Raw genomic sequence first — 27,277 nt, 5'->3', positions numbered from 1 at the left:
GGCAGTCTGCTGCCATCACAGACCTTACATTACTGCCCCCTCCACAGGGCTGTGGGCTGTAGGGGAAGTACGGTGTCCTGAGCTGGGCTGGGACATACAGCATACTCCTCATGCACGTGATGTCCATAACAGTCTCAATATATAACCTGCACATGGATAGTAGACACTACCTGCTCTTCCCTGGCATGGAAAAAAGCTTGGGGTCTGCCTAGCCAGCTCAGTCAGACACCAGAAAACTGGGGGGGTTGAGACTGGACCAGCAGACAAGAAGGATAAAAGACCTAAGAACCTCTAAGCAAGCTGGAAATCTTCCAGTAGCCTTGGAGCCGTACTCAGACACCTTGGACACTGATGCATCAATAGGAAGAAATTCAGTGCAGAGAGGATTTAGAGAGCATAAATTAGGACACGTAGTCCCAATGATATGACAGAACTCTTCAGAGCACCCGCAGAAGGCTGGAAGGCCCTTGCTCTCCAGTAGAGAGGCACATCCATGCAGACCATACTAAATTCCTGGAACACCCTTTTGCCTGCTCAGAAGTTACAGTCCTACAGCAGGACACAACATCTCCCTCCACTGCTACAAATCAGAGTGAACCCACCCATTTCCCTTGACACAATGCGATGGAAAATGAGAACAACTTCCAAAGATGCAGGTACTGTTCTAACAGCATCAGTGTTTTTTACCCCACCTACCTCCATTCTCAGAGCACACTGAGAGCTTTCCGCAGCATGATTTCTGTCTGTGGGGCCTGGTCTATGCTCCTAGATACAAGAGCAGAAATGAATAAAACATTTTTTAAAAGTCACACACAAAAAACATGTCCCACCAAACAGTGCTTGCAGTTACTTCATCCAGCTTTGTCCTTCCGCAGCCCTCTCACTCTCCCATTCTGCAGCAACAACAGCAGCAGAACTGAAGAGTGAACAGAATAGTACTGAGAAATTCAGGCTATGTTCCTAGAACAGCCTGAAGTGGCCACATGGTTTTAGAGAAGGTGGAGGATGTCACCTTCACTCCAAGGCCAGGATTAATTGCTGGGCTGTGCTGGACCCATTAACCCTGTCTGAGCTGCACAGGTCTCCAGTTCTCTTTCTTCTGTGACCATTAAGATAATATCAAACCCATACAAAAACTATCCTCACCCCAAGCCATGTTCATCAAGTGCTGGAAAACCATCACATACATGCCTTTGCACTAATTATGTTGACTCCTTACCCTACCAAAATAGATTTTGTTAAAGAGATTTAACCAGGTTCAGAACAAGCAAGAGATCATTTGGCAAACCAGAAAACCGTATAAAATTGCTACCATAAGGAGGAAGACATTTCCGAGCTGCTATGTATTTATTTTTTTGCATATGGAATCAGTCATTTTGTATGCTTGATAAAATCAAGGACAATTAAACTAAATTGAGCTTTAATTTCAAACTGAGGCATGTGTCTACGGCTGTTTCTTCCAGCAATGCCTGGAATTACTAACCAGCAGCACACGCTAACCTCCAGTATCAGACAAGGAGGGAACAAGTTCACCGCTGATCAAAAAGCAGACAATGATAAAGGTGTTGGAATACTTTGTGTTACTCTCTGAAGAGTTCAGACAAGATCTAGGTTGTAGTCCAGCATATATTTACAATGAGAAGGAGAACAATAAATGTTTCAGGAGTTGAGGAGGGACAGGACAAGGTCAAACAGAAAGCACCCAGCTGATGAGAAGAATCCAACCATTCTGTGCAGGAGGATAAATGAGCCCCATCAGGGCCGAGTCGTCAGTGCTCATGAACATCAACACTACCTGCATGTTCAGCATCATTCCTCTGAGCTGCACCACTCTATGGATTCTTTATTTGCAAATGCACAACTGCAACAATTATTTTTAATCCCAGCTTCAAATCCAACATTTATGTCTTTAGAATACTGAAAACTCCTTTCTCTGCTTTTAAAGTCGAATGTGTTTGCCTGTTGCAAGGCCTGGTTCTTCTCCTCCATGCATCTGATTTTTCCAGACTATCAATCCTCCTGCAAAGTCTGCCTGTGCAGAGGGCTTTATTTCCATCCTGCATCAGCCCTCCGTTGGACTCCAGTTCAGAAAGGTTCCTGCTCCTGTCTGTTTGCTAGCAGGCCTGGCCTGACTGCTAGCCTTGTACCAAGTGGTGTGTCGCAGTGCTTTGGATCTTGTATCTTCCTCCAGAATCCTCAGATGACCTATGAGAAGAACAAAGCTTTCCTGAACTGAGCAGATGGTTTGCAAGGGGATACTTGGAGGCAGGCTGTGCTAATGACTTTTCCAAAGGCCTGCTGTCTAGTTGCCAAGAACGTCACTTCCAAAAATTGAATCCTCTTGCAAGAGAGCAAGGAAAGGTAGCTTTAACAGTGCAATACTAGCCTTAGTCAATGTGAAAAACTGTACAATTTTTAAGACTATACAAACACTGATAAATATGAGTTTTCTAGAGTTTCTGGTTGGATGAGTCCTACCGAATGGGGCTGAAGGGAACTGACTTACATTTCATGGAAAAGGCAAGTCAGTTGAGGCCGATGAGTTTAAGTGAGTCTTTTTATTAGAGACCACACAGAGTCAGGAAATGATTTTGATACCATTCAAGGCTTATCTTATCACAGGAAGCAACAGAGTAGGAAATTACACAGTTTAGGGGGAAAAAATTAATATATCAAACTCTACTCTCTTCCTTATTTGTGAAAAATCCATCCAGCTCACTCTCTAAGGCACAGTAGCCAGCCTCTCAGCACATCGTTATTCACATCCTCCTGATCCACTGGCAGTCGTACCACAGCAGAGGAGGTGTTAGATGTCTTACTAAAGTTTAGCAGGACAGCTTACACAGGAAACTGTGGGTCCTGCCATTTGTTCATCATCTCTAATGAACATTCACGTCTAGAGCAATAACATCTCCACTCTTTAGTGATCACTTTGAAAGAAAAATCAGCTGTTAAGATGATTAAGATACAGCTCATGCACAGTAAAACCTTCTGATGTCTATTTCCATCTAGCTTTGAAATTGAGAATGCTACACAGAGGCAACCAAATGTCCTGGCTTAACCTCTTGTACAAATGAAAAGGAAGAACAGTGAGAAATGCAGCAAACCTAAGGCTTTGCAAGAGGGCTGGGGGACATCAAAACAGCCTCTTCCTACATCCAATCCTTGTGCAGGAGAACAGGAGAGAGGAAACAGTTCACTCAGATCTTCACTCAGTTTAGGACTTACTCCTATCTGCTTCTGACAGCTTCTTCTGATATTACACAATTAGATCCACTTCATAGCTGTGACTTATTACCAGTTCTGTTTACTGGCATAGAGTGCCAAGCAAATTCCTCCACACCCAGAGATCAGCTTCTTTCAGTCAGCAAGAGCCAGGTTACCAACTCCATTCTCTTGAGAGAAGGAAAGCTTTTCTTCTGTTATTAGTTTCTAGAAGGAGATAGGAATGATATTTGAATGATTAGTTGCCCAATTACTTTAGAGAATGGAATATAAATAGGATTCACTTGCAAAATGGAGGTAGAACAAGGCGCTTAAAGTGTGCTGAAAGGGGGTTTAATTTTGCTCTGTTTTTAAAAAGTGACAAAATCATGCCAGTGAAATTTATAACCCAAATATCACAGAAATTCACAGCTCCATGAAGTTGTCAAAAATATTAAATTATACAGTATGCGCAGATGTGGCTGAGAAATTACCCAAAGATTTGTTTAAGAAACATCAAAGCGGTTGAATTCAACCACATGTCGCCTGGGCCAGTATTCCCTTTCATTTTCAGCAAGTGCAGGGAATTAACAGCAGTATTGGCAAACATTTATTCAGATAAGTCGCTCTGCAGCACTCCTAGTTACAGCATGAAGACTCACTGGATCCCAGCTTATATATTAGCCTGTCTGCTCAGCAGCATTTGAGAACAGATCTCTGTGCTGAGCAGGGTACAGCAGCAGAAATCGTAGCTGTCCTATCACGTGGACATCATGAAGCTTAAATCCTGTTTATCCAGAGAAAAGGAGGATGAAGCAAAGAGAGACAGGTTCTTCTGGAACTCTGGGAGGGCCCTCTAATGTATCACATGCAGATCTTCGCTGAATGATCTTCCTTTTAGCAGGAGCGTTGATAGCCACCTTGCTGGTGACAGCCTCAGAATCATTGAATCACTAAAGTTGAAAAAGCCACTAAGATCATCTAGTCCGACCATCACCACCATATCACTAAATCAGGTCACCCAGTGTAACATTTACCCTTTTCTTGAACATCTCCAAGGACGGTGACTCTACCACCTCCCAGGCAGCCTGTGCCAATTCCTCACCACTCTTTCTAAGTGGAAATTTTTCCTAACATCCAACCTGAATGTCCCTTGGTGCAACTTGAGGCCATCACCTCTCGTCCTATCACTGTTACCTGGGAGAAGAGGCTGACCCCCACCTCACCACAACCTCCTTTCAGGTAATTGTAGAGAGTGATAAGGTCACCCTCAAGCCTCCCCTTCTCCAGACTGAACAACCCAAGCTCCCTCAGCTGCTCCCTGTAAGACTTGTTCTCCAGAGCCCTCACAGCTTCGTTGCCCTTCTCTGGACATGCTCCGGGGCCTCCATGTCTTTCTTGTATTAGCCTTACCTTAGCCTTGTATCCCCGCCTGTAAAACAGGATGAGAACTTTGCTGCCTCACAGGAGCACAACACACTGCCTGCGGCTGTGAGTGGCTTTGTGACCCTACGATGAGAGACACTCCAGAAGCACGCAATTTTCATTTAGGTGTTATTGCTGATGAATGCATTCATGACACCAATTAAAGTTTTCTAAAGGATCACTTTGAGCTGCTGTGTATTCACAATGAGCTCACACAGACCCCATCCCTCAGCTGGGATCTGTGCGCATGCAGACGGCTGCTCTGTGACCTGCAGCCCTGCGCCTGCACGACCAACCCTCGCTTCTGATAGGAAGTAATTGTGGTCTCCTGGATGATGATTTGCTGATTAGTTAATGGCTGTCACTGAGCACGCTGTATATACATTAGCTGTCCCATTTTAATGAGGAACAGAACTCTTTAATATGCCTCTTCTGCCATTTTTTCATTTTTAATACACAATTAAAGTGCTTGACAAATGCATCCCTCAGAAGGGGTTGGACGAGACAGTCTCTGGAGGTCTCTTCCAGCCTCACCTATCATGTGATTCTGTGCAAATATCTCGAAGTCCTTACAAGGCATTAGGGGCCTTGTTACAACCCACACAGGCAGCTGGCTGAGCCATCACCGCGGCTGGGGGCACAAACCTCCTATCTCATGCAGTAGCAGAAGGTCCTAGCTGTGTTTGTTGCAGGATGTGAATGCCTGTGCTCACTGGGCGCTGCTTCGCAGAGATGCTTGTTTCGTGTAACTCGTTAAAATTTCACCCCAAAAGCAGGTAGGAAACACCATTACAGACTGGCTACAGTTCAGCCAGTCACCATTCTTTCCAAGCTGTACTCAATACCAGCACACTGGTTCAAAACAGCCTAGATGACATCCATAGCCCATTGGAACCTGTGCAGCCCTGTGCTGTAAGCCACCCTTGCTGGGGTCATGGCACCCATCCACTGCCTAAATGTCAGAACCATTCTTTCCACTAAGTGCTCGCAGGCAGGTAGCAGGGAGATGATGCGACATGCCTGACAGCAGCTCCTGTAACACATAACAGGAGTGCTTTGGATGTGAATTGAGTTCCATTGCCACTTAGGATCTGTCCAAGAACATGAAAACAAGAGTCTTAACACTTCAAGCATCTGCACTCAAGTAATTTACACAGAATATCGCAAGCCATTTTGAAGGAGCACCTGCTGACGCTGAAAAAATATGGCCTATTTAAAGTGCAGGAAAGGTTTTCTGGATTCTACCTACACAAAGGTGGTTGACTGTTGCCACCAAAGAAAAGCTGATGCTTGTGTGTAAGCTTGACAGTGCTTTGCCATTTCCTGCCTGCACCCACTAACCATCACTCACCCTGCAGATTGCCCAGCCAACAAGTAGTTAGCAAACAGTCCTCACAAAGGACATGGATTTTGCAGGAAAAAACATTCCATGACCATGAAGATTAAGTTCCCATTCTTTTCAAGTAAGGAAAGCTAGAAACTCATGTTTATAATACATGGCTTTACCCACAGTGCCCACTTCATGGTGAACTTTGCCCTGAGACAGGATGTGTCCCTGGGAGCGGGGCTATAGACTCACCGGTCTGGCAATCCCATGTTTCCACTGCAAGGCCCTCCTGTGACCAGCAGCAGGCATGACAAACATCCCACACTTGCACATGGGCTGGTACTTTCAGGTAGGATGAGCTGGCCTTGAACACACTCATTGCTATAACTGGACTGACGACATTGTCGATTCACCTCCTCGGGGATGTGGACCATCCTATAGCCAATTACTTTCTGTAAAGGCAGGCAAAGCGCAGGTGGCTCCGAACCTTTCCAGAAAGCAGCTGTGCTCAACATGATGGTGAGATTCTCAGCTTATCAAAAGGCAGACAGGCCTTGCAGCAGGACGGCCATCACGCTGATCTACTTGTCTCTGTTCCCCAGATGGGGAAGGCACAGCCACGGAGCACCACAGGAGGGGATGCTCCTTCTGGCTGTCAGTCCCTTGGCTAAAGCCAGATGTAATGCACTGGAGATAGGGTGAAGGACCAGCTCACTCGGGGCAGGAAGCCCTGCTGCTCTGGGAGGGAGGAATCCATAGTAAGAAATGACTTTTCGATAAATGAGCATGATTGCAAGACATTTTGTAGTTGCGATGCCTCGAGGATAGATTTACATTTGCATATCACACGCTAACCAGTCCCTTGTGCATCATTTAAACTCTCTCTGCACAGGCACTGCGCTGTCAGTTTCCATCACCCAGCTGCCTGGGCAGGAATTGTTCTGTTCTGCCTCTCAAAGCTGTGTGTGAAAGCAGAAACATTCTGCGCTCACAACTGGCTTTAGGGAACGGGTAATTTTGTCAAATCTCCATGAACTCAGAAAATATTTTGCCAGTCAATTTAACAGGAGCTGCTACATAACACAGCCAGTCTTGCATTTTACATTAGTAAGAGTTGTTCTTTTTTCCCTCTTTGCAGCTATCATTAGCAAATGTTTCAGGCTTTTGATATCCACTGTACAGTCCTCAGCAAAGACACGGGTGTACACACCGAACTCTTTTGTCTGTCAATGAAAAGAGGATGTTGCAGGCTGCTGTTCTCATTCCATTACTTTGAGTGTCATCATCACTCTCTGTTCCTCAGCAGTTCCAGGCCAGCACAGCCAAGTATTAATGTGCTTGTCTCTAATTTTCTGTAATGCATCAAGAATCCTCGGTGGCACAGCCAGGTGCAAAAAGGACAGCAGTTATTATACACAGATGCACAGAGCTCTAGTGTTGTGCACTGCGCTGTAGCAGAGGGTTTGTGGCTCACACCTACAAAGTTGTAGCTAACAGTGACCTCCCTTTGCTTCGGACTCTTGTGCATGCACGTGCGTTAAGGCGGACTGCTTGGTGGCCCATTGCCACTGGTAAGAAAGACACGGCGCTCCACTGGCATGGGAAGGGCCATGTCCAGACTCTGCCCTGAGTTCTGTACCATCCTTAGCACTGTGAAACTGGAAACCTCTCAGGAGAAGGGACATGGAGAGCCTGTGTGCAGCCATAGCATGGCATGGAGGGCTCTGCAGCCCTTCTCTGTCCTCCCCACTGGGAACAATGCTGTGGGGAACGCAGGGTAGGACCTGTACAGCCAGTGGTCCAAGGTCAGCCACAGGAAGGGAGGCTTCAGGGAACTTCTCACTTTATCTGCTACTAGTGCTGGAGGGAGTTGGGCTGGAGAAAGAACTTCCCTCCGGATGTCAAAAGATTTGCTCCAGATACTTGAGGAAAGAGGATGCAACACCAGCCTTCTTCCCTGCAGGCACTTCTCGATCAATTACCTCACTATGATGCTAGAACCGAAGGATGGGGTGTTTTTCTGCACAACATTTGTAAGAGAAAGCAAATGGGCAGCCACCAGCCAAACTGGCACTGGCTGCTCATGGTTCCAGGGACACAACACACAGCTTTGTGGAAGCAGAAATGGTGAGAAGTGCAAAGCCAAACACAACGGCTTCTAACTCCAGCATCTGGCCGCCATGGGTAATTTGTGCAGGATTCCCACGGTCACTCACTCATGGGTCAGTATTACCTGGCAGCAGAATTATCATTGATTTAATGCCCAACAATAACATAATAAATCTTTTCTTTTTAAGGAACAAACTGTCATGGCAGGTGAAAGTAAATTATTCCAGGAGCCCGCTGCTCTAAAGACCATAAATCCTTTCAGAAATGTGAATTTTCCACTGCCTGTCAGGGAAAAGGGACTTTTTTTTTTCGCTCTGTAATGCTTTCCTGGCACTTATTTTACTGGTCTCAAACCTCCATGTTGTCAAATTAGAATTCCTTCTTAGAAAGATCTTGCATAAGATTGTCTGTAAACTGAACCAGAGGAGAAGGTTGTAAGTACTAATATACCCAACAATCAGCACCAGCTGCCAAATAAGCTGATGGGGAATTCGAACTAAGATTATTTTTCTGTTCTTATTTTACCTCATTAGGCATCAGGATGTGCCCTGGAGGGAAGCACGTCTCTGCTTCCCCATGTCTTTTGTGCCACTCACACCATCCCCGTGTCCCTCACTACCTGGGCTCTAAGCAGACTTGATGCTCTCATCATCCACGTGCACCCTGGCAAAACCTGTGTATTCCTCTTGGCAGGGTATGAGGTGTGAGGAAAGTGGAGCGTGCAGTGCTCTGACGTGTGTTCAAGAAACATTTAGATATAGCGTTGAGAGACATGGCTTAGTGGGGTTACTGGTGGTAAGAGGATGCTTGGACTGGATGATCTTGTAGGTCTTTTCCAACCTAGCTAATTCTATGATTCTATGATGTCAAACGATGCCCAATTCAGAGCCCTGTTTGCCCTATTCATGGGTTGTTTGCACATCACTGATTGCCCGAAGGGCTCAGAGGTGTCCCCATGGTCCTATGCTATGATGCAGGGACACGGCCTGCTGCAACTTGTAGCTCTCTGAACCCCAACAAAACTCATTGCTGGGAGTGCAAGTATGCACCAGATCTTCTGGAGCTGAGGATCAGACTTACCACCAGGAAAGAGAAACAGTTTACCTGCTGCTCTGCAATTAGGACCTGTTGGTCCTCCCTCTTTGCTACCAGCCACCCCGAGAGGCAGCTGCTCTGACCCTCCTGGTGAGGAACGGCCTTCCTCCCCTACCCCATCATCTCAGTGTAAGAAGCCACCTCTTAGTGTCGTTAAGGCCTGCTCTCCCCTGGTCTTCCCATGAGCACTCTCCATTCTGAGAGCCACCTTGCAGTCACAGAACCAGAGCAGCCCAAGTTGGAACGGACCTGCAAAGGTCGCTCATCTTACCTCTTCCTTTCCTTGGCAGCACACAAGATGTCACGGCTCCAGCTGCCTTCTGGGCCTCCCTTCCACCACACCCCACTTCGCAGCCATGCGTGGCGGCTCAGCCAAGCCTGTGCTCTTCTTCCCTGAGTTTTTTCCTATTGAACAATTCTACCTTTTTTGAAAGGATTTTTTAAAAAAACTATTTGGATTAAAATTTCCCTTCTCATGATAATCAAATTAGTTGAGAAACTCTTTGAAGTACATCTTGATAATAACAAAATTCTGTTCCTTCAGTGTTACACACAGTATTTATACAGACCCATTTAATACAATAACCTTATCGCCTCCTCAGCATTACAGAAAATTCTGAGCATGAGTTAATCAAAATTTAATTTTCTCAAAGTATGATAGATGAATGCTCCTGAACCCAATTTGCGTGCATTCTGCTAGTCAAACAGACACAAAGATACTGAGGGAGGAGACAGAGGAGGGAGAAAGGGGGCATAAACAGTATTTCTTATTAAATAAATTGCTGTCATGGAAGTCAACTTGACTGAGATTTGGTTTCTTTGTTACTTTTACTCCAGTGTTTTCCAAATGAAGTGCAAATGGTTTGCACTTACATTTTATTTTTTGCCACAGTGGAACACATTATTCTCCTCCAAGAGAGTCCATTGAGCATATTCCACCTTTCTGTACCTATGGATGCACCACCGCCATTGGAAGCTTCTCACTTGTGCTCATTACAGCGTGCTCAAGTACTTCCCAGCTGCTGCCTATGGATTGAATTAAACCAGACTAAAATTAGCCTGACTAGGGGAAAACAGTGTTGCAAATGTCTCAAGCAACCTCCAGCCTCCGCTGCATTTGGCTTGTTGAGAAGGCCAGCAGGATCTCACCAGGGAAAGTAGAAAGAATGCCAGCCTCTATTCCCACTGCTCACATTGTCAATCCAGAAGTCAGTGCATGGAGTAGGACCTACCTTTGTACATGATCTTGTAGGTCGTTTCCAATCTTGTGATTCTATGGTTCTATGCAACAGGGAGGCCAGGGTCATGAGGGACGGAAGGAGGGAAGAGTACTTACTCGTATTATGAATATTGTCCCAGCTGGTAGGTGCAGCTTTGATTTCCCTGTGCAAGTAGCAGGATTGGAGGGACAGCACTGTGCTATCCATCAAACGTTTAATCTGCAAGGCTGGCATGGTGTGAGGATGAGCATACAGGCACCGAGCAGAGCAATGCCCACATGGAATGTGGATTGAGCCTCAGCTCTGCAGTCTCATGGCCTCACATATAGTGACAGGCCAACTTGAAAAGCAGGCGGTGGGCACATCATAGAGGATCGTGTGCTTGAGGAGCTATGCTCTATGGACAGACCATAGAAATTTGACACTGGAAACAATATGCGTAAACCTGAACTCCACTGAGTTCATGATTGGACTGTGAGGAGCCCCCAGACAAGGTGAGGGCAGACCCTGTGCCACTGCGCAGAGGGACAGAAGCAATCCGCCCCTTTCAGGTGTTTCAGCCAAACAGTCTCATGCAAGTTAACAGAATTTCTGGGATTAAGGATTTGACTAAAGAGGTCCCAAGGAACGCAATAGCACCTATGGAAAATAAATAGCTCTTGACCAACCAATTCTATACTTTTAATGAGATTATAAATTTGATTGAACACTGCAGTATTTTTAATGCCACAAAATTTACTCTCAATAAAATTTTTAATTCTGTGCTCAGAAAATCCTAATAGCACAGGGGAGTAACGTGAAAAGGATACAGAGTACATCAACTCAAAAAAGAACTGATGGGGGAAGCTCTGCAGAGACAGGCAGACATTGCAAGAGGCACAAATTGAACTTCTGCTCTCATTCTCTCTCCACTGACTGCAGATGAATCCTAGGAGATGAGCATGCTGTGCCAAAGCCTTTGTGAATACTCCTGGTTCATGAGATACAATTATGCATTACACATTATGCAAATACTAAGTCACACCTCATAGGCAGAAAACTGATGAGTTGCTGCACCGATGAGTGGGGATGCTGAAGGACTGCTCGTATCAACAAGTAAGCGAACACAAACTACACAGTGCGACATGCCGGCCAGGCATGCCAACCTACCTCCTTAATGCAAACAGAGAGGAGCACTGAGCAAGGACTAAAGCAGTTATTGTACTCCCCAGGTGCGTTCAAATGTCAGACGTGCTTTGGCATTCACACTCAAACACCAGAGAACCAGAAATGGTTGAGAGATACCACAGGAACTGTACAAACAACACACCCATTAGAAGAGCGTATCAGCAGCAGAGGCAGGAACTTAAATAAAAGGAAAGTTCAAACACAACGACGGCGTTTTTAGCTCCTGAAAGTAGAATGCTGATACAGAAAACAGCCCTCTTACAACACAGGTCCAGGAGCTGTCCAAGCAGGTGAGCTACAAGCTTCAGGGCCAGGTTGGTGACAACCAACCAGGGAAGACCTGTCCTTGCTGCCTCCTGCACAACTTCTCATCCAATTGCACTCTTAACACTGACTTGGTGAAGCTACATAGTGTTAGTCTGTCATAAAGTATGTACTTCATGCATCTTCTGGTTTCCTTCTGGTTCCAGCAGGAGGAAGAGCAAACTGTACTTAAAAATGGCAAAACAGATTGCGGCCACCACTGGTTTGAGAGGCTGCTACTTAAGAGAAGGGCCAGTGAGCTCTGAAAATCATGGAAAACTGTCTTGGAGGACTGAAGAGTAATAACACCACAGTATTCTGGTGCTTGAACTGGTACTAGGACAGCAAAAGGCATCAAAAGTAAACACATCCTTAACAGAAGTATTTTAAACCATTGACTTTATTAAAATACTTAATACACAGTTTGTAGAGGAATGTACTTACATTTTTTGGAAACTCCACTGAAACCAAATTTTAATTATATATTTAACAAATGACAAAACAGTGGATGGAATCATGCTGTACACCAAAGGATAGACGACTTAGGTTTTTTAAAATTATCATTATTTTCCTGGCACAGACTCTTCTTTGCTTCAGTCTTGAATTTCTAGTAGCAGACAAAGGAAGTTTGCACTTCTCACAGCATGAAACCCATCTGGTCCAAGTGAAATTCCATTTGTTTTCATCAGGTTCTTCATTTAACCCTTGCTCAGTAGATTCCTCTTCCCAAAAAGCAAAGCAAATTGACCTCTCTAAAATGCTACAGGTCGTAGTGCAAGGATAGTTCTAGAATCGAATATGAATGTGGAGCTCTGAACCTCCTCAGTCACCACTCTTTCAAAATATCCATTTCAAGAGGAGTGTGAAAACAGACATGGTCCAAACACAAGGGCCACAACACATTCATGAGCTTGGCAGAATGCACACGGAGGAGAGCTGCAGCCTGATTCCTGCAGCTCTAACACAAAAGGTAAACCAGAAGCTAGGTCTTGTCGAAATACAAGATGCCAAGGCTGGGAAGGAGAAAGAAGGAGACAGCTTGGACAAAGCTTAAAATAGTGAAATGCAGTAACTCATTTAAAAGGCTGCAATTATCAAAAAAAGTTAGAATTGCCATAGAACCATGAAGACTGGTGACAAAAAGTTTGTTATGATAATCTTAATGATGAGTTTAACGGAGGGGGAAATGTTCATACTACATGAAGAAATATTTAACTGTGTGTTTCAATGCAAGATGTGCAGAGGATGCATAGGTATTCACATCAAATTCATAAGGCTCTTCTTAGGAGACAATTTTGCAACCTTGCATAGGTGATATTAGTTCTTTTCTATAGATAATGTGCAGAAACTATGTACAGAACTTTGATGAACACATTTTTTCCCCTCAAGTTTTACCACAGTATAAAAAGTAACTTATGTATCTCCTTCAGTTTTCTGAGACACGTGTAGAATATCCCAGAAAGAGATGCTAGGAATGCCATCTAAGCGAAGCCATGTGCATTTACACAACAGATTGAAACAGTGAAAGAAGCCACAACAAAGCATAGTTCTAAAGTTTCCCTATAGAAAAAAAATAAATTGCAGGAGTTAGTTTTGCTTCCAAACATTAAAACTCATTGAAACAGAAATGCACTGTAGTTCAAACAAATTAATCGTCTTCACAGATCAGACTGCTGGATGAATGGATGACTCGTACTGACACGCTCAGTGAACTACAGAAACAACCAACCAGATCCCTGCTTGTTACATTTACAGTAAACTTTTAAATTTCTTGATCGTTTGGTTTCAGCTCAGACCAGCTCCTCCATGAGACAACCAGAATGCAGCTTCTCAGAATCAGTGTTATGGACAGCTGCCAGGAGAGCCACTGGGTATCAATAATCTCCTTCATGCCATATGAAGGGAAATCAGCCAGCAGCTTTGCACAGTGTCACAGGGCAGCCAACCCCATCCACACCACACAAGGTTCATCTTTGCCCTGCAATCATCCCAGCCAGGACACTTGCCCTAAGGCATAGGTGTCTCGCACGGAGCTGCCTTCTCCTTCATGAAGGAGCTGCCTGGCGTTTCTTTTGCTGTAGTGCATCTGGATCTGAGACATCATTATTAGCACTGGTTATTACTCTTGCATATCACAGTGAAGTGTACTTTTTCGTAATATTTACAATGGTATCACTGTGGAGAACTAAGCCCTGTACTAGAAATGGTCTTGGAGCAGAGACCTCAACACTAAAGATTTGATGATTTCCTTATCTACAGAGGAACTTCAAGGCGAAGCTAAAACCAGCCTACTATACATTTGGTGTGTTAGATACAAATGGCAAAAAAAAAAACCCACACCCAAAACACTTCTTTTCAAAAGGATGCTATTTACAAGAGGGATTCACCTCTTTAATATTTCAGCAACAAAAACCCAGCTAATTTTAAAATTAGTGGATCTAAGAAGGCTTAGTTATCAACCAACACAGCGCAGAAACAACACTGCTGTTTGCTGTTAAGCACAAGTCTCAGAAATGCAAGGAAACCATGATAAATTATACTATGGGTGACAAACCGCAACCACTCGAATAACAATAATCATTTAAAAAAAAAAAAACACTTTTTCTTTTTTTAAACACAGCTTCTAAAAAGTACAGCATTCCAGTATTTTCACAGTTCCAGGTTGCTGACATTATAAATAAAAGGTGAAAAGATATCCATGTATAAACAAGGCAGCTTTCCCTCGATTCCACTGTACTGTTTTTGTCTATACCTTTGGAAATTTCATCAGTACCAGAAGGTAAGGTTGAATTTGTCAGTTACAAAACCATGTCCATTCGTGACGTGGAATTTGGAAAAACAAAACCAAAAAAAACCCACACCTAGATATTTACAGTAATTCAGGTGTTTCGTTTCCCAGCCCTCGCACTTCACCTTCTGCAGCAGCGTAAATGCCACCCGCTGAGCCCGAGGCCTATGTGATGGTGCGGGGCCTTTTGGGTGGCGGGGGCGGCATCAGTTCAGTGTCGGGGTCGAGGTGGTGCTTCCGCGTCTGTCCCTGAGAAGCTGCCATACACCTGTCGATGAACTCAAACAGTATCTCCTTTGTGACCGGGTTCTGGATGCTATTGCATACAGCTAGGAACAAAGAACACATTGTGAATTTACTGAACTGATTTGTAACAGTATTCACTGCACTTCAATAATTTGAACCCCTCTGTTCAAAATAACTAACATAATTTGGCTTGAGTAGTCAGCCTTAAACACCTTCTTGCACGAGGCTGCTGTGTCAGGAGTTAGGCTGTGCCTCCAACAGCAAAGCACCACTGCCACAGTGGGCATGCACCTCTTTTTATACAAAAATGGGTATGTGTCCATGTGTATGTGTATACTGCTGCACGCAACAACTATACAATGGCCAGGAAGTGGTCATAGCACCCAAGCTGTTGGAGTTCAAGACTGTCTGGACAAAGCTCTCAGACATACGGTCTGATTTTTGGATGGTGTTGTATGCAGCCAGGAGTTGGACTAAATGATCCTTACGGGTCCCTTCCAAGTTGGGCTATTCTCTGATTCTCTGATTCTATGAACAGACATCCCAGTGAGGCAAGCAATACCAGCCAAATTTTAACATTTCAAAATAAGATTGGCTTAATATTGGTGATCTTGGAAGGTCTTTAGGTTAGGTATTAGGAGGAAGCTTTTCACGCAGAGGGTGGTGACGCACTGGAACAGGTTGCCCAAGGAGGTTGTGGATGCCCCATCCCCAGAGGCATTCTAGGCCAGGCTGGATGTGGCTCTGGGCAGCCTGGTCTGGTGGTTGGCAACCCTGCACTCAGCAGGGGGGTTGAAACTCAATGATGTTTGAGGTCCTTTTCAACCCAGGCCATTCTATGATTCTATGGTCTTTTTCAATCCAGATGATTCCATGAGTATTTTTAATACTTTTCATATGGAACTTCATACTCCTCCGATTAACCCTCTCTAGAGACTGAGGAAGTACCCAAAAAAACAAAAACAACAGAACAGCAAGAACTTAAGCACAAATACTATAATTCTCTTGGAAATATACACAAGATTGAGAGAATGCATGGCATGTAAGGATTGAACATAGTACACATGCAGCTTCGTGGAAAAAAGAAATCTGTTGGCTTGTTCATTACTAAACAACATTAAGACTCCCTAAAATTTACTTTTTTTTTTTTTTTTTTTTACAAATTACAATTAGTATATAATTTCTTGGCTCTGAAAAACTCTTTCCTGCAGAATTTCAGAATCGTTCACAGCATTTACAATTAGTAAGACATCATCCTGGAAATATTTTTTATTATGCTTATTTTTCGTGAAAACTATTTCAGAAGTTTTACTGTATGAGACTTCAGCTGTAAGAAAGCATTATGATGGTGGGGTGATTTCCATGACGGGAGTGTGGCTATTGATGGCTACAAGCTGTTCAGAAGGGACAGGCGAGGAAGGAGCGGAGGGAGTGTTGCTATCTACATCAGGAAAGGAATAGAATGTGAAGAGCTGTCCCTAAAGAACAGTCATAAGCAAGTCAAAAACCTATGGGTGACAGTTAAAGACCAAGGTAGCAAAGGGAGCCCTGTGACTGGTATCTACTTCAGGCCACCAATCAAGTGGAGCTTATTGATGAAGCCTTCTACCTCCAACCACAGGAGGCATTGCGATCACGAGTGCTTGTTCTGCTGGGGGACTTCAACCACCCAGACATCTGCTGGGAGAGTAGAACAGCGAGGTGGAGGCAATCCAAGAGGCTCCTGGAATGCAGTAAGGATATCTTCCTGAGTCAAGTAATTGAAGGCCCCACCAGGGGGGATGCAATACTGGACCTGTTGCTCACCAATACAGATGAACTGATTGGTGACACCAGGACTGGAGGCTGCCTGGGCAGTAGTGACCATGCTATGGTTGAGTTCATGCTCCGGAGGGATATGAGACAGGCAAAGAGTAAAATTAGGATGCTACATTTTAGGAAAGCTAACTTCCAGCTCTTCAGGGAGTTAGTCAACAAAACACCGTGGGAAACTGTCTTCACATATAAGAGTGCAGAGCAAAGCTGGCAGATCTTTAAGGAAGCTTTCCTTAGCGCGCAAGAGCTCTCCATCCCCAGGTGTAGAAAGTCAGGAAAGGAAGGCAAGAGACTGGCACGGCTGAACCAGGATCTGCTGGTCAAACTGAAGAGCAAGAAGAAAATGCACAGGCAGTGTGGGAAGAGTATAAGGAAGCTGCTAGGCTGTGTAGGGATGGGGTCAGGAAAGCCAAGGCCCAGCTTGAACTAAACTTGGCGAGGGATGCCAAGAAGAACAGGAAAGGCTTCTATGGGTACCTCAACCAGAAAAGGAAAGTCCAGGACACTTTTCCTCCTTAAACTAGAACGTAATTAAGAAATCAAAATTTGAGCCTGAAAATGTTTTAAAGTGTATTATTCCACTCACCCATGGCCGTGCTGTAGGCATTTGGAAAGCTTTTGTCTACTCTCTGTCTCATGAAGACCCAGCTGTTGTTCTCAAACTTGCACTCTATGATTTTATTATCATACTGTTTCAGTTCCTTTGTCACCTGTTTAAAAAAAAAACACAACAAAATGACAGTTGAGGATAAACATGTATTTCACTTTTGCCCTTCATTTTTTTAGCAAAATGCCTCTACCTTACACAGAAAAACTGCAGATTCCATCTCTGTTACACATATGCTCAGCTCCTCAACATTTAAAAAATACTTTTCAAATCTGCTGTCAATATACAGCAATTATATTAAAACATCAGCAGCTCTAACAGAGGGGAAAAGAAGTCACTTCTGGCCCAAATGCAAATAGGTTTCCATGGGAATAAACTGCTTCCAGAGTAAGCACTACTGCCAGCCTAAGTGCACAAAATGTATTATCCATGTTTCGTCAGCCTTCTTCATTGAAGGTCTCAAAGCCAAATGTCAGATTTCAATACTAGGAAAAGCTTGTGGAAAATCATTCCACTCTACTAAGGATTTTTCTTTTCTCTTCATTTGTATTTAAAAATTGAAATCATAACTCCAAAATACTGCAGGACTTCCAATCACATGGGCTCTGACTACCCTTCAGGCCTCATTGTACTGATTCTTAGAATTGTCAGTAACCAAAACCCCGAGCTCTCTGTCTTTCTATGTGGCAATGCTGTGTGATCTGGAAATACAGTTTACATGCTATGGCCTTTGTATTTGTTTTGACTACTTCATCCTATGCATTCTAATCTACGATACAATGCAAAAAAATGTCAAGTAACCATGGTAACCAGAGCACCTTATCTAATGCTTCAACAACTTTACCCATATATTTCATTTGTTCCAAAGAGCCTCTTCATAACCATAGAGCTGTATTCAACTGCTAGCCATGCTTAGTTTGCTGGAGTTTACCAATTGACAGCTCTACAGAGTAACACAACACTTTGGATTCTGCATCTTTGCTTAAGTGCAGTGGTTATTTCGATTCATTAGCATAATTTCTGACCTCTGTAGTCTACTTGCATTGACTGTCGAGGAAGCAGATCTGAAAAAGGCCATAACTGTCTGCAGGCAGCTTAATAGCACATACAGTAAAAAAGCCCATGAACCTGTTTTCCATTAGTTTTCAGATAAAGGCAATTAATTAATGAAAGGTCCTTTGCATAGATTGAGTCCTCCTACACCACACAGTACAGGTCTTGTCCTTAATTTGATAAGCAGAACCATAACATTTTGCTTGGCATTTACTCTGAGTATTTCTGTTCATTCCCGGACAGGAAGCTCTGGGATTTTACTTGTCAAGGAAAAATCACACTGTAAGACAATTTTGTTAAACCTGCTTACAGCTGAGGCCTCTTACATTATAGGACTCACAGAGCCAGGTTTCCAAATCATGCATTATTCTTTCCTCCATTTCATCACCTGAAAAGACCTTTTTTCTAAAACCATTTACTCCTTAAGTGAACTTTGCTGATGAGCACCTGCATAAAGTTACCCAGTGACCCAGGTTGCCAATCTCTTCCTTCCTAGCACTCCCTGCACAGCACCTTAGCTCTTCACATCCATGCTGAAAAGCCAAGCGCAGTCCAGGTGTTTGACTAACACATTCTCACTGACATAATCCAGTTCCATTAGGTATATTTAGGAAAACACACCATTCTTTTCTAGCACACTCTGTAAATATATACGCAGGAAAAACGTTTGGCTGCATGGTAACTTGGGAAGGTATATTACTTTGAAAACAGCTGCCCAGTGGCAATGGGAACAGTGGGGGGTATGGCCATGCATCTGATTTTCTGCCAAAGCAGGAAAATGTTAGAAGGATCACCTGCCAGAGAGAGAAATATACAAAACAGCAGGCAATGACTTCAACTAAATAACAATCTCATATGGCTTTCTCATGGTTTATCATTCTTCTAGTGTTTGGATGCTTAGAATGGCAATAAATTAGATGGCAGCTCTGCTTGACTGTGGCAATTAAGCAGTATTATTAACTATCTAGATACTTGCTTGGCCATTCATTAGCAATCTAGGAGACAGATCTTTCTACAAAATATGAACACCTGCCAAAGCACTGACTTAAATGAATATGGTGATCATAGTCTTTAACAACTGCAAGTAGTAGTCATTATTTCACAAAGGAAGAAATAGAGCACGTACTGATCCCTGTATTTTAAGCAATCTCAGTCTTGTAGAAGTACATAAATGTTTCAGCAAATTCCAGACATTTGATCGAGACTACAAGTGCTCTGAGCATAGCACATTTTTCAGCATTAAAAATACTTTTCTACTAAATTCAACTACTGTTGTATCTTGGTAGACTTCTACACAGTTTATGCACAGGACTAAAAAAGCACACAATGATCCTTGTATCTAAAATGCATACCCCACATCTACTATCACCTGGATGCTACTTTTTGGTATTCTAGCTTTAAAAAGGAACTGTCTTGAATTTCCTTCTCTTTGGGAATTCACTCTGAGCTGCTCAGAATGGTGTTTTCTCAGTTCTTTCTTTGCATAGATTCAGCCCTTCTTCTTCCCCTTAAGTAATACAGCCTGTAGGAGTAACTAAATAATGCACTATCATTTCTCTTCCTGGGAGGCACTTCCTCCAGCTTCACAGAAATGGGAGAAGCATTTCAGGGAGGATGGCAGTTCTCAGCCAAAATGCTCATCCTCATCAGCAGGGATGCTCTTGGTACTATGCCAATGCTTCTGCCATATTGTTGATAAAATGCTCTGAACCAGCATCCAGTGGTGGAAATTTCAGGACAGAAACCATAAGGACACTGTGGAGTCTCCCCGAAATACTTATTCCCTAAACTGTTTTCAGACAGTCAGTCAGAATCAGAACCCCAGAAGACCAGTCTAGGATATGGGGCTGATGAAGGTGGTGTGCAGCAGGACAGTATTTCTGGTCAGGGCCACAGATGTGTCATGGGATGGACAGTCACCAGCTTACACATGGATTGCCTACCTCCCCAGAGGAGCAGAATGCTTGCCGTTCCTGCTTGCATTTGCTCTGGTTATCTGGAACCAGCCTACTTGCCCACCAGAAATTACATTCCAAAAATACAGATCAGCTTCCTCTTGGAAGGTGATTCACTACCCTACTGCTAGATTGCCAGATGTGATAGGAAAAAGCGAGCAAGAGCTGCACCTCCTCTTTATCAATAGCTCTTCAAGTTAGGCTAGATACAACACAGACCATCCTCCAGCTATCTGCCTCTCCCTGCCAAGAAAGGTTTCCCACTGCCACCATCATTTGGGCTGTTTGCTATGAATTTTTTTCCCAGTCTCCATCCATCCCCCTTTTTCAGAAAAACAATATATATTAAAAAAGTGAAATATCGAACATATTAAATCACCTCGCTTAGCAGACTAACCGAGCCATTTTGAGATGAATCACAGTAGCATTTATAAATGCAGCTATAATATATATTAACTTAGGGCAAGATGTGAAAAAACAATATATCCAGCTGAAAAAGAGGAAAAATCATTTACAACGAATACAGTTAACTCTAGTCCTGTAAAAATGGCAGCATTTTTTGTGATGGTACCAATAGCCATGGTTTTTCTGCGCATCGCCACACTGTACTTGTTGATCAGACTGAGACACAATTTACTCTGTTGAGCCAGTTTTTCTTTTCATTAACACACGTACATTTTCTTTTAAAACTGCACTCAAACATCAGTCTCATCATCCTTACTTCCTAAGGAGCATGAAAATCCTGGGCAAGGTGCTACTTTACGTAAGGTTTATCAATGAGAATTTGAGACAGTTAATATTTCAGAAACTTTATCTACAGTGGATAATCTTTACAAATTCATCTACTTTCCTCATATTCAAGTTCTTTTGAAAGAAAAAAAATCAGTTTTTAGATAAATGGAAACTTGACTGAAAGAAGGCTTGTTTCCATATAGGTGGTTTTTTATGAAGCAATTGAAATTATTTCATCTCAGGAAATAGTCCACTTAAAAGATAGCGATGTTTGTAAGCAAAATCTGAACGTATTCTATTTCCAATCTTTTCTCTGTTTAAATGCCTTTTTGTTGCACTTTCCCCTCTATTACCAAGCATTTATAGAAAGGAAATTGTTCTTTGATGTACCTATTTCTATTGCTTATTCCACATGCAAAATTTATCAGCCTGTTTATGAGATCCCAGAAGAAAGGATCATAACAGTACACACAGAAAATGTTAACTTTCATGAGAGAATAAGTAAGAAAAAACAGCAGTTGAAATACTAAGAAATTAGAAAGAACTTTATTTCTAAATAGAAAATGAAATAAGGAATCAGAGCACACAAGCAAGATAGATTCTACATGTATTCTATTGAATCTGCTTTTTCTTCTTTTTTTGAAGAGCTACATGTGCAGTGGAGGCAATCTTTCTGGGTAATGCTCAAATATACAACCTGTTTGGAAAGAAGTTTAGAGCTGCCACAGAAGGTCTACAAAATAATTCCTCCTCCCTGATAGCTAACTTTTCTCCATTAGGATCCATTCTCAGAGCTGAAGCCAACAAACAAACCAGAGAAGCACATCCCAAAAGAAACGATTGGCTTTATGTACACAAGGGAGAAGTTCCCGGGTTGCTTCCCAGCCTTCTGCTGCAGGAGAACTGGAGCTCATCCTTCTCTAAGCAGCCATCCTGCAGACGTTATACCACGTTTTTCTAACAACTGTCCACGAACATGAGATTCACAAGCTCCATTGTCCTGAGGGTATCAGGGTACATTCAGCCAAAAATTACAGCTTAGGAAATAAAATCTCTCTAGCAGAACAGCATGTCTGAAATCCTGACTTCTGCATTACTCTCAAGTGTGTAACTGCCCTGTGACACACTGGTGCTGTATTGCAGGCATCACTTCTAAACTTCTCAAGCAATGTGGAATAACCTAGACAACAGAGAGAATTAACCTGTCCACAGTTCCTATAACTTCATAGCAGTGGGGGCATCATCTGAAGGCGACGAAGAAGCAATGACAACACTCAGGGAATGAAATGAACAATTACATGAGGATTGGATGAAATGAAGAGAGGTCATGCCATCTTGAAGGAACAGGATGAGACAGAAGGAGAGAGAGAAGCAACAGTAAAAAAAAATTAAGAGCTTCTGAAGGTGTAACAGAAAGCCAAACTCAAAATGAGGTATTTTTGAAAGCTAAAGACTGAAAGCTGTTCCTTCAGAGCTTCTTCTTAATGCTCGGACAGCTTGTTCAGACGCTTCTAAAGAACTTTTTTCCCCTTTCATGTAAAGTTTCTCACGTTCTCCACAGTGAAATTAAGCCTACTTTAAGAATTATAAAATTACAAGAGATAGTTACTAAGTGCCTGTTCAAACCATTAATGTACACAACAATATTAGCACTGTCAACTGGCAGAAATTCATCAGTTAAGTAAACTGCCTCATTTTTGTTCATGCCAGAATAGACTTCATAACGTAATTTAATATCAATTTCTTAATACGATTCAAGAGACTATTTTATCAAAACCATAGATGTGTCAAAAGTAAAACAACAGCACTTGTAGCTCAGTTCTCTTGGTAAATTAAAAGGACACACAATCAGTATGTTTAAGTAATATACTACACAACAAACGGTTATCAGCTTGGGTAAACACAGCGCAGTTGATATATTTATTTAACATTAAAGAAGCCTTCAAAGTGTAACTACGCTGCTTCTTGTGTACATAGGGAATGGAAACACACTAGTTTTGAGATCTCATGCCTGGAAAGGAACATTAAGAAATATAAAAATTGTAATGTTTTTGTTCACACCACATTAAATCACATTGCCAACATCAAGTGCTGGAAAATCAAGAAATACACCAAAGAGAAAATTCATGATTCAAAATCACAAGAGCATGGCTTTTCTGAATTGCAGAATTTACTTATTTATTATTGGCTTCCAATGTCTGCCACTCAGTTTATGATTTACTTTTTTTTTCTTAACATATCAGAGATTACTTTGGAATTACATATAATATTTTCTCAACATACATACCAATATCTGACACATATAATGGGTTGGAGTCCTGGGGTTTTCCTGACAACTGACTGATGGAAACATCAGGAGTAAAAAGACTTCCTCTTATCAGAGATGTTACAAACTTAATGATTTCTGTGCCAGTTGGTAATAGATTTCTTAATGTATCCTGGAAGGTCTCCTGTACACCTGACCCTCTAACACCATATGAACTATCTGTAAGACAGCAGTGAACTTTGGGACTCTCAGAGAAATATGGTACTACAACAAAGCACTCTCCTTGTAGCTGCTAAGACCATGATGTGGGAGTACTTTTGCACAAATGTTTTGCTTCTCAGTGATACATATTCTTCAAGATGTGGACCTTTTTCTATACTTTCCATTTAACTCAATGGGAAAACCTGGTCAGCCATAGCAAACCTATAAACTATCCACAGCTTTAGGTGTTATGACTCAGGAATCTCACAGAGCCGCTGACCTTCCTCCACCTAAGTCCCGAGGGAACTTTAAAGCTTTTCAAAAACCTATTTTCTTTTAATTATTGCCATGAATGGGAAGCAGTGATCCGAGAGTACACAGGTGCTGAAGAGTTAAATGAAATAAAGTAATAAACAGTAGGCTTCCCAGGTAAATGGCCTTGCTCTGGCACCCTCATCAGCAGAGGTTTTAAAGAAAAACAGATGTTACTGTATGTCTTCTGTAGAAACTGAGGAACAGAAGAATCTTGTGCTAAAGACTTGTGAACTTGGCATAGCTCTACTGTGATGAGTCCACAACTGTTGTATTAAAGCAGCAAGTGGAAGTCTGACTCTCAGCCTGCACTGATAGAAGAGGAAGAACCTCTAGGGGACCAGGGAACTGCGGTGAACACTCAAGTAGTATGAGAGCAGTAATGGAGCCCTGAAGGAAAGTCTCAATGTGAACATACTTACAGAGGATACATACTTTGTGCAAACAGAACTTCGCTTGCTCTACAGCTCATGAATTTGGAGGAAGTGGTGAAAAGAATGCTCCACCACAAGCACTTGGAAGAATTCCGTGGAGGCCAGAGACAGCCAGTTTGGATACAGTACACCAGGAATAATAGCACCAATAATAAACCATCAGCCCATCATCAGTGCTGAAACCTGGGGACATTTGTCTAAGTATCAAAGAAAAACAGGCAGATGCAAGCAAAGAGGAAGAAAATACCCCACCCAACCACAGAATTGTTGAGCAGGTTCACAGAAAAAAATAAGCGCTGAAAGATAAGGAATCCTCTGAGGTTTCTGAAGAAAGCTATCCCCACAAGGACGGCAAGAGGCGAAGACACAGTTGGCTAAACCAGCAAGTGTATGTGCGAGTTGATTGAAAAGCTGTAATTGTAATGCAGCAATGATTCCAGAAGGAAATATTTCACACACAGCCTGGAATATTTTGAGGACTGTATTCCTGCTTGATGTGAGCTAATTTGTGAACACCAGCCTTAGCCTTGATTTGTTTTACACACTCACACTGATTTTGCGAAAAGTAGACAGTTCCAAATGAAGAGCTCTGCATGCTAAGAAACAAAGATCCAGACACGAGTTACGCACCAATCATAAAGAATATACTTTGAAAACAACACTTACCTCATTCATAAATTATTAATTTCATAATGCTTACTATTCTCAGCTTGCAAATGGGGAAACTGAGAGAGATGGTTTGTGGTCACACACCAGGGAAAGCATTTACCCCCCATTCAGCTCTCTAAACCTTATCGTAATTATCCCTCAGGTACTTACAGTCATGCTACCAAGAAATCCTGCAACACAGGGCAGCTGAGATCTCTTTAATAATTTATCAGTAAAAAACAAAACAAATCTCCCAGACACAAAGCAATGCTTTCACTGTCTTACAGTCTTTGGCGACATTATTTCTACACTTCAAAATAAGACAGAGAATCAAGATGACAGTGTCAGAACAAGATGAAGAAGTTTATTCTGACATTTTTCTCCTTTGCATGTTGGACTCTAATCACGGCTCTTAGCATGCATTTGTATTTATCATACCTAGATTTTACAGCATACTTTCTCGTATGACTGTTCTTCATCTTTTCTCTGTATCCAAGTTGTTAACTACTGTAGGAACTGATTTTTATCTTCTTCTATCTGCACATCTCCCTCTACAAGGAGCTCTGTGGCTTGCTGCTGTACCCCTGCTCATGGGTTTGCACAGAGAAGCCCTGCAGCTGTGCTATCAGAAGCTTCCAATCAGCCTATGTCATCAGCAGAAAAACTACTTTTCTGAGTCAGATAGCATCTTTTGCTATTCATTTGCACCCAGGCTCTACAAACTCTTATCCTTTTAAGTTATGTACCTCTGAGCAGTTTCATAAGCTCAATTAAATCATGCCAGCATTATCAGGATCTGGCCCTAGACCTAATTCTAGTCATTGCTTATCTGGGTTCTGAAATGTTCTTAGAAATGGTATTTTTTCTGCTTTTTCTGAAAAATCCCAAATGATATCAGAATAAACCAAAAGAAATTGAAACTAGAATTCAAAGTAGCACGTAATTGCAAGAGAGTCTTTCAAATCCACTTTTACTTTTAACAACACGGAGCTTTCAAAAGACAGCCATTATGAACCACATGCTTTTCTTCCATTTAGCTCCCAAACAGCTAGTTTCATAAGCTTAAAGTTTTTTTTCCCCCATAAATCAAAATTCACCACTGAGAACAACTGTGTTAACACTACAAGGAAATCTGTTTGCTTTGTTAAATTGAGCTTCAAAAACACCAATTGAGCATACATTTGTGATCGCCAAGAAATGCCTATTCTTATATTCATTCAAAGAGTTTACTTTATTACAGCTTATTATAAATGTACTGCCTAAAATGCAGCAGCATGACTGTTCAATTTCCAGGCCATAATTTTATGATAATCATATGTAATATATTCATGTGTCTATCCACAGCCTAACAAAGCCCAAACTGGTTTGTTAGCAGATCTGCTTTCCTCGTGTTTCAAATTTATTTGCCTCAGAACGTTACTGAATAATAACATAAAAAAGATACAATCAAAACTTTACTTGATATTCTCATTATAGTAGTCATATGAAGAAACATACAACACTGGAAGCTGAATTTGGCATACTGACATTATCAAATACTGGCATCTAAGTGATATGTAAATTATTAAAGATACTATGAAAGCATTATTAGAAAGGTGGGGGGAAGGGAGCACGATTATAAATTTATAAATGTTTTCAACATCTAGAAATCTTATTAGTACTTGAAAATGTTGAGATGGTACAGAGAATGGAGAATGTGCCCATGAACTAAGACCAGAACTAAGTAAACTCACTTTTAATCTCCTATATTTAATGTGCTTTAGTTTTTGTCTAGGAAATGTTTACAAAAACTAGTCAATTTTTTTCTTTCATATATTTCTAGTTGTTTGCAGATATGGTACTAGAACACACTGAGGCTTAAGAGACTTGCAGGAAATGAGAATTCAGACAATCCCCATTGACTTCACTAGACTGAACAGTCTGTCATCAACCAAGTCTCCTAAGAACCAGAGGGTCAAGCCATAGAGCACAGCTCAGTCTTGCTCATTGTAGCTTTAATACAGTTCGTGTAATATCGAGCATCTGTAAGAGTGCCAGATCTTGAAATCAGACTCTTACAGAAGAAGTACATTTTATTTTTTAAAGAAAGTTCTCAGTTTCTGCATGTGTCTGTAAGAAAGCATGGACTTTATATTTTCAAATACAGGATGACAAAAACAGCCAAGCTAAAGACATTTTTGAAGTCTTGCCATTTTGAGGGGTAGGCTTACCCCAATCACCGAGCGTGGAGTTTGCAACACTGCCAACTCAACCATCATTTTTGTAGCTAACGACACAGGGTGAATTTCAGATGACTGCTAGAACCACTTAAGTGTGGGAGCTGATAAATGCCTTAAGGAAACACTGCGATAATAAAAACGAAAAAGCATC

At 42.2% G+C, this 27,277-nt stretch overlaps 1 protein-coding gene across 1 annotated transcript in view; it reads right to left on the bottom strand.

The window, feature by feature from the left end:
* The window catches only part of RNGTT (RNA guanylyltransferase and 5'-phosphatase), a 188,536-nt gene continuing 173,491 nt past the window's right edge, over positions 12,233-27,277 (bottom strand). Inside the window, exons 15-16 of the mRNA XM_021390753.1 lie at positions 17,286-17,409; positions 12,233-14,967 (exon numbers count right to left, since the gene is read on the bottom strand). Coding sequence (XP_021246428.1) covers positions 14,804-14,967; positions 17,286-17,409 — 288 coding nt within the window. The 3' untranslated portion in view covers positions 12,233-14,803. The remainder of the gene's footprint in view (positions 14,968-17,285; positions 17,410-27,277) is intronic.

This window comes from Numida meleagris, chromosome 3 (genome assembly GCF_002078875.1).
Source record: "Numida meleagris isolate 19003 breed g44 Domestic line chromosome 3, NumMel1.0, whole genome shotgun sequence".
NCBI classification, from domain to species: Eukaryota; Metazoa; Chordata; class Aves; order Galliformes; family Numididae; genus Numida; species Numida meleagris.
The sequence above is the reverse complement of the archived record's forward strand: the minus strand, read 5'-3'. Positions and strand labels throughout refer to the sequence as shown.